This window comes from Anneissia japonica, unplaced genomic scaffold (assembly GCF_011630105.1).
Source record: "Anneissia japonica isolate Jap-2015-1 unplaced genomic scaffold, ASM1163010v1 scaffold1489_len2284818_cov182, whole genome shotgun sequence".
Taxonomy (NCBI): domain Eukaryota; kingdom Metazoa; phylum Echinodermata; class Crinoidea; order Comatulida; family Comatulidae; genus Anneissia; species Anneissia japonica.
This window is the reverse complement of record NW_022698455.1, coordinates 167,134-176,824: the sequence shown is the minus strand read 5'-3', so window position 1 is coordinate 176,824 and position 9,691 is coordinate 167,134. Positions and strand designations below refer to the sequence as shown.

Sequence of the window (9,691 nt, the reverse complement as noted above, 5' to 3'; positions counted from 1 at the left end):
TTATTATTATTGTTATTATTATTATTGTTGTTGTTGGAACAAGGTTTATTACTGATATCACTCACAACAATAAATTGAAAAGTGTTTTTTTTTTTTAATACAAAACATTTTAACAAATCAGCTACACTCATGTATCCACAACTGTATATTCATGTTGTTGTTTTGTCATGCAGTCAACCAAGTCGTTTATTAGCAGTTTGTCTTATATTTTGCAGCCTCTTAATTGAATATTTGAATGTTGGTATTTCTTCAGCTTTCCTTCTGTTTCTGTCATCTTTTTTAAGCTTTCTTTTTGTAGTTTATATTTTATTATTTTTGTCAAGTGTAAATAATGAAACTTACATACCAGATGAAACTATTTAGCCAATTTTAACAATGCTAATCCATTGTTAGTGCTGTGTGTGTATCTCATATTTTAGATAATTGTTTTGCTGTTTAAGTTAAATTGTTAATTGAAAAAAAATATCCTGAATATATAAAATGATTAATTCCTATAATTTTTTTTTTTTAATTTTGTCAAGTGTCAATAATTTTAACAATGTTAATCCATTTTGTTATGTGTATCTGATATTTGACATTTAAGTTTAATTGCTACTTTGATAAAATATATAAACCTGAATATAAAAATGATAAATTCTGTAATTTGTATTAAATCACAGGCGGGCAAGGTGCGGCTCACGGGCCGCATGCGGCCTGACAGTGATTTTTTGCTGCGCGCTAGTGTCTAGAAAACACCTTGTTTTTTATCGCCCGACACCGATCATATGTAAAAAGTAACATTAAAACTGAGAATAAAGTGATGTAAAAGCAGTGCTTGGAGGTTTTTGGAAGCACACTGGAAACATCGAAGTTTGGGTGCAGCCCTCGGTGTTAAATAAAAAATTCACTTTGGCCCTCCGACCAATTTTTATGCCCACCCCTGATTTAAATAAATCTTTTAATTTAAAATTTAATTTAAAAAATCCTTGCTACTTTTAACTGACATTTTCTTTTCTATATTATTTGCATACCCGGATCCAACTTTATGAATTTTTTTATTGTCTGAATAGTATATAAATAAAAAAATTAATTTAAAAAAAAATCTTTTTCCACCTGTTACTATGTATCATTTTTTAAAAAAGAAGGGCAAACAAACAATTTAGTTTTTTTGGCCCTATTGGCCGTTAAGTTTGTGGTTCACATAATGTATAACAATAAAGTAATGTAATAAACGCTAGAATGTTTTCCAAGTTTTGATGATTATAGTCATCCCCAGCACCCTCATCAACACCCTGTAAAACGAGTCTGCTCATTGTTGGCACCAAACGTGTTAAACACCTTTTATATAGTACTCATAATAGAGTTCATATAATCTACAAATTTCATGTAAAGTACTTCTGGCATGTGTAAGCAAATAGTAAAAGGGTTATTGAATTTAGGGTTGGCTGTTTATAACAGTCTTTTCACATAGTTCCATTGCCACAGGCCCTAGGTCATTATTTTTTTGCTCTGTCTGCCGTTACATAATAGGGCTTTTCTTTCGGCTGTGAAGCAATGATTGAGGCCTGAGGCATTGAATACTGTTGAAAATGTACAATAGTAAAGCACGTGTCTTTATATTTGTATTGTATTTGTACATGGGTATAAAAAGTACAATGTTAAAAACATATAAAAAAAATAGCACGAAAGTAGCCAAAATGGCATGAAAGAACCGGTTGGCTCAGGGGAAACCCCAACGTAAAAGAACAAATAGGAGGATAAGGGCAGTCCCAACCAACAATGCTTTGGGGAAGGAAATCAAATGGAATGCTTTGTAATCATGTGTGAAATATTTTTTGACTATTTTAATTTTTATCAATGTGTTTTTTTCAATGTTTAGGTTGATGATAGCTATGATATCAACCTGTTATCATACACTTGATGAGCGTGCTAGCTGCGAGAAAAACAAAGGTATATATGGTATAAAAGTCGATCTCTAAATAAAGCTATCAGGGGTTCCAACAAGCAGTGGTGGCACCAGCAGGGGCTGGAGAATTTTTCCTCCCCCCTCTCTATTTCATTAATTTTTTTATCCAAATAGTTATTTTGATTTTAAATCCCTAATAGGTTGTCTAAAAAGCACAATTTTGGGCCAAAACTAAGCCATAATAAACTATCCCATAAACCGTGCTACGAATTTTTATTCCAAGACCCTGATCAAGTCTCTAGTCTGCCCCTTTGTTTCAAATTTCTGGAGCCACAACTTGTCCTAAGTTGCAATATGACAATCTGCCCAGCTAACTACAGAGGGACAGTAACTACAATAGTAAAAAGAAACAAACATTCTGAATTCGCGGGAGATACATTATTTTCCTGCAAATTTGTATTTGCTCGCTGAAGTGTAGAAATTTCCAGGCGACTTCTGCAACTCACTGAAGACTTGGAACCATTAAGTTATACAGAGAAGAAGAAATAAGAACAATAATACAGTATTAATTTCCTTTTATTAATGCAATTCAGTTTCAGTTGATAATAATTAATATTATCATAATACATCTTATCTAAAACAACTAGACAAATTGAATTTTAGGTAACCATAAAACCATTTGAAAATTTACTTCCTGTAGTATTAATCTAACAACCTTGAAAAAAAACCCAGTCCTTCAATATTAATTGCTACTCAGTATTTTAATTTCATTTGGTAAAAACTGTTGTATGCCCATATATAGTCATGATGTGTCTAGATCATGATGTGATGTCACCATGATCATAATTAGGCATTTTACATGTTTTTAAAAATAAAATTTGCTTCTCTGTTTATACCATTTCCTTTTTTTCTGCTTTTTAATACGTCAATCTATTTTCATACTGAATTTTGTTGGATTTAAGTAAAATATAATGTCATTGTTATTGTACCCTGAGCTAATTTACTTTGCATTTATCAATTTTTTTGAAAAAAATCATTGCACTTCGTTGAAACATAAAACTTTGGTATAGAAGAAATACCAATACACTTTATTTAATACTTTCTACCTTTTCTTGAAATTGCATTGTATTCACTTATATAAGACACTAAAGAATTATATTTAAATGTTATTCAATTTAAATTTTATAAGCCATTCCAAAACTTATGGAATTATTAAATAATTTGTAATTTTTGGAAAACACAAGAGGCCCTTTGGTGATGTACTTTATAAGCATAATTCATTAATAAATATACCTTTTTGGTTTTTTTCAGTTGAGTTATTCTTCCCTTCATTATGTTTGTCATCTCCATTTTATATTCTCCAATAGATATTTTTCTTTCAAATTCTTATTTTAAAACTTGAAGTATATTTTATCTAATAAAGCCGAGAAATATTTTCATTTTAAATCGAAGATGCAGACATAACTGAAAACACAAACCACTCCAGTTGTGAAAAAAATATTTGTCACTCGTTAACTTAACCTACTTGTTATATTTATAATAGTAATAGTCATATTGGATGATAGCAATATAGAGTAAAATAATTTATTTAGTGCCTCGCGTATAAACAGCCCTTAGGTACCTTCACAAATGTCAGAAAACCAAAATGTATATAAATGTATAACTTACAGTATATACCACCTAGAAACACATCACTGTAACGTTCACCGGCAGTTCATGCCGTTTAGCCCACGGGTTCTTAATTTTCTTTGTAACTTTAGTGATGGAGGTCTACCAATGACAGTAGGTAATGTAATTATCCTTATTATTAATAATTTACCTTAAGTAAACCTATCATCGGAGTTAAAGTTGATTAAAATATATATCATCATGTATTTAAAATCAGGTTTTTATTACAACATTATCCTTTTGTCAAAAAAGAATACCATTAAATGTACTTATAAACGGCTTATAAAACACAAGCTAAAGCATCACTGCGCTGTCCCCCGGCAAATTATGGCGTGAAGCCTACCGGTTCATAATTTACAGCTGTGGGCCTGTAGTAGTGATGAAGTTAAATCAAACATAGGGTTCTATTTTTCTGGGTTTTTTTTTTCAATTTCATCCTTTGAAAAAGAAAATAAACCATGAATTTATAGACCACTTTAGAGAGAAACAGCTATCTTAACTGCATAGTTTACCAGCAAATTATGGCACGAACCCCACAGCTGTGTGCCTGTAGTAGTGATGGAGGTATCTAATAATGATAAAATTGTTACACTATATGTGGTATATCAGTATTAATTGTGTTATATTAGTATTAATATTTTAACACCCTATCACTCCTAATCATGTTTTTTTCTTTCTTCTCTGTATATTTAAATTGTATCATTTGAAAAAAGAAATAAATCGTGAATTTATACCTAGAGACAACTATCTCAAACAGTATTGCATAGTTCACCCGCAAATTATTCCGCAAAGTCCGCTGGTTCATAAACTACTTGCCACTTGTGATAGAGTTATATAAGACCAAAAAAGATGTATGTTACCCAGATATTTAGAAATCATGTTTGTTGGCAATAGGGCTAAGTTATAGGGTTCTTCGCCAACCTTTATACACCACACACATTTTGTTGACTGTAGTAAGATGGTTATAAACATCAGTTTAAAAATAAATAGCTCCTCTTGTGTAAAAACAAAAATAGTTTTGCCATGAAAATATTAGTCTGGAAAAAACGAATGGATTTTTAGACACAACAACCGAAAACACCCTGCATTTTTTTACAGGAAATTTATGGTGAAGAGCCCAGCAGTTTATAATTAACGGGGATGGTATCTAGGTATTAATAATAGAAATGCAGTTTTATCTTTAAAAATATTCAAATCATCCTTAAATTAATACTTAATTATTAAACCAGAATGGTGATTATTTAAATAATAACTGTCATGTTTTAAAAAGCAAATTGAATTTACTGTTAAACCATGTCACTCCCAAATTAGACATTGGGTTTCCTTTTTTCCATTTATTTTAATTGTCTCTCTTGAAAAAATGTAGACATGTTTGTTAATTTCTAAGAAATGTATGAATGAGAGATTATTTCGGCCAATGAAATCAACAAGATAGAAAGTATTCATCACTTTGTGGTATTGGTATACTCTAAGCATTTCTCCAGCCGTGGACAGAAATAAATATAGATGGCCGTTTGTTACTTTCAGATCTACCATGGTCCACTCATCTTCAAAGACATCAATGTTTACCGGTATTGTCAAAGTGAAGTCGGCGCTGAAATCAACATTTACTTTGAACAGCACAAGCGTTGAGTTGCTGTGCGAAGGTTTAGTTGCATTCGTTGCTGCGAGGAACAGTTCTGATTGGAAAGAAATCATTTTCGGCTGAATGTTCCTCACGTTACACAATATAACATTCTCATTTTGACTTGGATGCGCATCAACATATCTATCCTTCCAGATCCAAATCGTCAACTGTCGGCTGAATGCTAAAAATAAAAAATGAGTCTCTGTTCCTTGATCATCAGTTAAAACATCTGAAAATCCATACCTGAAATTCTGGTGTTCAGAAATCTGGTCGTAGAACGTTTGAATATCAGTAATTTTTGCTTGCTCTGGTGTCTTCAATTTGCAATCACTTCCAACCTCTACAAGATGCACTTTCTGTTCCGTAAACACGAGAAGTTCCCTCCCTATTTTGATTGCGCCAATTGCATCTGAGGGCTCCGAATCGTTTGAAACGAGATAAAGATCAGTTCCATCGAATCGCATGATAATGCTGGGAGTTTCGGATCCTGTGTTATAGCTGCCAGTTATAAATACACACTGGAACTCTTTTTTTTGAACTACTTCAAGTTGCCTTTGAGCTTGGTATGGTATGGTTACACTTAATTTCTTTGTCATGTTACCATCAAAATCATGCACCATTAGTACGTCTGAAAAGAATTACATAGTGTAAAATTTAGAGGTAGAACATTCAAGTAATTTAGCATATTTTCAAGTTCATCGGGCAATTTGCTTATTTTAATCAACTGTAAATATATTTTGTAAATAAAAGGAGAAGTATTTGAAAATGGTTATGTAATTTATTTTTGTATTTACTTAGCATATGAGCAAATATAAGCACAGATTCCATAGTTTGTGCAAATATCGCCATGCTGCAGGGCAAATTTTTGGGAGGGCCCCACTTTTTGCAGATCGAGGGTCAGACAATCTCAGTGCAACAATGGTTGGAGCTGGGTTAAAAAAAAAAGATAGTGCTCTAAAAAATGGCATTGTTCGAATTTTCAACCATTATTACTGGAAAAAAAACATCACAAAATTTAGTGGGAGGGGAGTTGGCTGGCTTCCCCTTCGTGCATTCCCATCACATATCATAGAAAGTTCATAGAGTATTATTGATGGTAGTTTTGATTTTCTACTCACTCTCTCCTGTGTTGTTCGAAGCAACATGAAAAATTGAATGTTTGTTGTGGTTACTGAGGATGGCGATGTCGACTCCAGCTTTGCAGATGTTTACTTGTTGCTTGATTCCGAAATTATTCCAAACTTGATCTGTGAAATGAATATGTCAGTCATTTAATTCACCATAAATTTATGGCATTGCATTCAGGGGTTAAAAAGAAAGATGATGTTGATTTAATTGTAGTGGTGACGAAGAAGACAATGGCGATGGTGGTGATGATGATTATGATGGAGGTAAATGTTTGACTATTATTGTAATTACGATGTTGATAAAGAAACATGAATTAAATGATAATGGTGACAATAATATCGATGATGATGATCAGTGGCGTAGAAAAGTATTTTTCATTGGGGGGTGGGGGATGATTGAAAATTCCTGGAATTTACATGATACAATGGACCATCCCCCTTGTCAAATATTGGGGGTGATATACCCCCGGGATCCACGCCTATGATGATGATGACTTTTTTGAAAACATCAATTACAATAACCAGGGAGCAGTCATATTACGATAACTATGATGATTTAGAAAGTGATTATTATTATTATGATCGTCGTTATATTATAATAGATATAATAACATTAAGAAAAATATTATTAATGTCAATAATAATAATAATAATAATAATAATAATACAAAAAATAACAAAGATGAATGAATGAATGGTTAAGTATTTAATGTTGATAATATTAATAACAGTGATGATGATGATGATGATGATGATAAAAATAACGATAAAAGAAACATGATAAAAGAGAATGATAAAATAATGGGAGCAAATTTACCTGTGTGATCTTTCAAGTTGGTGCAGCACATTTTCTTTGACCGTTCATAGTTCATAGGACACTCTTCGCCATTCTAGTGGAAATCATACATGCTAATGATTATAAAATATTTATCCTAATTTAAAACCTCCTTTATGCAAAACAAAGTGTTTTAGATGTATGGCCTTCCTGCTTTTAGAGCAGTGACGAATTCAGAGGGGAGTGAGGGGTGTACGACCCACTTCCTATTTTTTGTAATTTTTTGTTAAGCTTTTCAGGAAATTGCCATACTAAATGGTAAAAAATATTTAATACAGCCTCAGGTGCAATAGCTTCAAGGGGGGTTTTTCGCTTACACCCCAATAGGTGTAGGTCTACCCTTCCCACATTCCAGGTAAGGCTCTGTGATTTGCCCGACGGGGTGGCCAATGTCCTCGACGGGTTGGGGTGATGGGCGGGGGAGGGGGTTGAATTCTCCGATGAGAGCAAAGTTTGCGTGGTCGGGTGTTACTCAAAATCTTTTGAAAGTTTTTTGACAATTTGGGTGTTTCAAATACTTAGGCCTATTTAATCGATTTAGAGTCTACTCATGTAGAAAATACATATATTTTTTTTTCTCCGACGAACTGTGGTTTTTCTCCTCGACGGGGAGGTGGGGAAAGCTCTCCCCGACCTCTCCCGCTGGTGCCACTCCTGGCACATACCCTCTTTTTAACTGGATCCGCCTAGAACATGCACATATTATTTAAAATATGTAATCATCTGTACGTCATTAAGTTCCTGTCTCTTATACACATCTAGATGTGTATAAGAGACAGGGCTTAAGGCTGAAGGCAATTTTTGAAGGATATAGTGGGTCCGAAGGTGTGTATGAAATTACTATAATTGCTTTATAAGTCAGTTGTTTCTGATTAGTGTTTAAATGACTGTAGTGTACTAATCATGAATAATATTGTAGCCTAAGTAGTAGCGTGACAATGAGCCTTAAGATCCTTGCTAAGTTTTCTGCTGGCCATACCTTGCTGGGGAATGGGTGTGGATAGAGCCCTGTAGGGTACGGGAGAAATCCCCTCCCGCTACGGAATTTTAGATGTTTTAAGGATATTTTGTTGGAGTATTTAATTTTGCGTTCTGCCCATAAAAAGGACCTGCTTAGCAGATGTGTGGACAATTATGAATATCCTGTGGCCGTTGGCTTTAGCTAGTGATGGATCATAGCTGTTACGTCAATAAAATCTAAGATTCAGTAGTTTTTACTTTCCCATCCCTTCATTAGGCCTACCAGTTTTGATGAATTTTGTATTGCTTTTTTTCCCACCGCACTATTATGAAGAATTAGGCTAATTGCTTCTTGACTTAAAGTACAAAAGATTCCGCCCAACCCCCTAAAGAATTATTTTTATTAGATCATAATAACATTGTTATTACGTTTCGTCGTTTTTAAATCAATCAATAACCAGTTCCCGATCTGTCCAGTCTAATAGCAAATGAAAGCATGTAGTGATATTGGTTCTTTGCAAGGATAGGAATAAAAAATGGGTCGGGTGGAAGGCCATATATTTTGGGTTTTTTTTGTTTTTTGTTTGTTTGTTTCTTTGTTTGTTTGTTTTTTTTAACATCGAGGGCCACACCCGAAAAAATAAACCCCTTCACGCTTTATGCTCATTTTTCCAACATTGACGTCGGCCCGCCTGATATGAGGTATATTGTATTTATCTTTAGGCATAAGTATTTGTCGTGTGTATGTTGTACTGCATTAAGTTGGGCAGGTAGTAACAATTCATGGTTCACACAGAAATTGATTTGAATCGAACTTGTAATTATTATTATTATTACGGTACAGTATGTTATTTAATTGAGGGCCGCACCCAAACTTTGATAATTCCGGGAAAAAACCCTTCACGAGTATGCTCAGTTTAAATTGAAATTGGTTTTTAGCAACAAAATTGCAATTAGTATGCACACAGAAAACGAATTATCTATGGTATACAGTGCTTAGGTTACATTCTCAAAACTACAACATTTTGTTTTATTGTCGAAATATGTGCCATCTAGGTCTCAAATTAACGATTATTCTTTGACTCGCCCTTTTAATAGGCTCTCCACGCTCGATTCTCCCTTTACAGTATATTATTTTGCCGATGGATCATCATTAGACATATTGACAAAGAATGAAATTTACTACCCACGCCTACTATACGGAATTGCTCATCAATGAAGTACAGAGTATTGTTTATCAATGAAAATTGTGAGTTGCTTTTTAGGACCTGGTTTTGATTCTGAATCTAACATCTCAGGAAGCATTTAGGATTATATAGATACTGTACGTATTTTAAATCGTTAGTTTATAATATATTGCGCCAAGCATGAATCTTACCCTAAGCACGTGACATCTCAGTTCATTGACTTCTCTAGACCCTGTTGCAATTGCCAAGGTTACAAACAAACTTAGCCGGATGGTGACTCTAGGGTACAAGAATACTTTTAAGAACTGTGTAGATAAGTGTACTGCAAACAAGAGATCCATGTTTAAATGAGTATAAACATTATTTAAGTTCATATTTAAGTACGAAAATTATTTGTGTGAG

The 9,691-nt window shown here is 33.4% G+C and overlaps 2 protein-coding genes across 2 annotated transcripts in view; one reads left to right on the top strand and one right to left on the bottom strand.

Moving 5' to 3' along the window:
* LOC117102540 (nicolin-1-like) overlaps window positions 1-5,946 on the top strand; it is a 16,354-nt gene extending 10,408 nt beyond the window's left edge. The window contains exons 7-8 of the mRNA XM_033242821.1: window positions 1,859-1,929; window positions 5,081-5,946. Of these exons, the coding sequence (XP_033098712.1) occupies window positions 1,859-1,900 (42 nt within the window). The 3' untranslated portion in view covers window positions 1,901-1,929; window positions 5,081-5,946. The remainder of the gene's footprint in view (window positions 1-1,858; window positions 1,930-5,080) is intronic.
* A 269-nt stretch (window positions 5,947-6,215) lies between these two features.
* Window positions 6,216-9,691, bottom strand: LOC117102518. The gene is made up of 3 exons (XM_033242806.1): window positions 9,481-9,691; window positions 7,125-7,197; window positions 6,216-6,427 (listed from the first exon to the last, which is right to left on the bottom strand). The coding sequence occupies exons 1-3, from the start codon at window positions 9,661-9,663 to the stop codon at window positions 6,291-6,293; spliced, it is 393 nt and encodes a 130-aa protein (XP_033098697.1). The 5' UTR covers window positions 9,664-9,691; the 3' UTR covers window positions 6,216-6,290.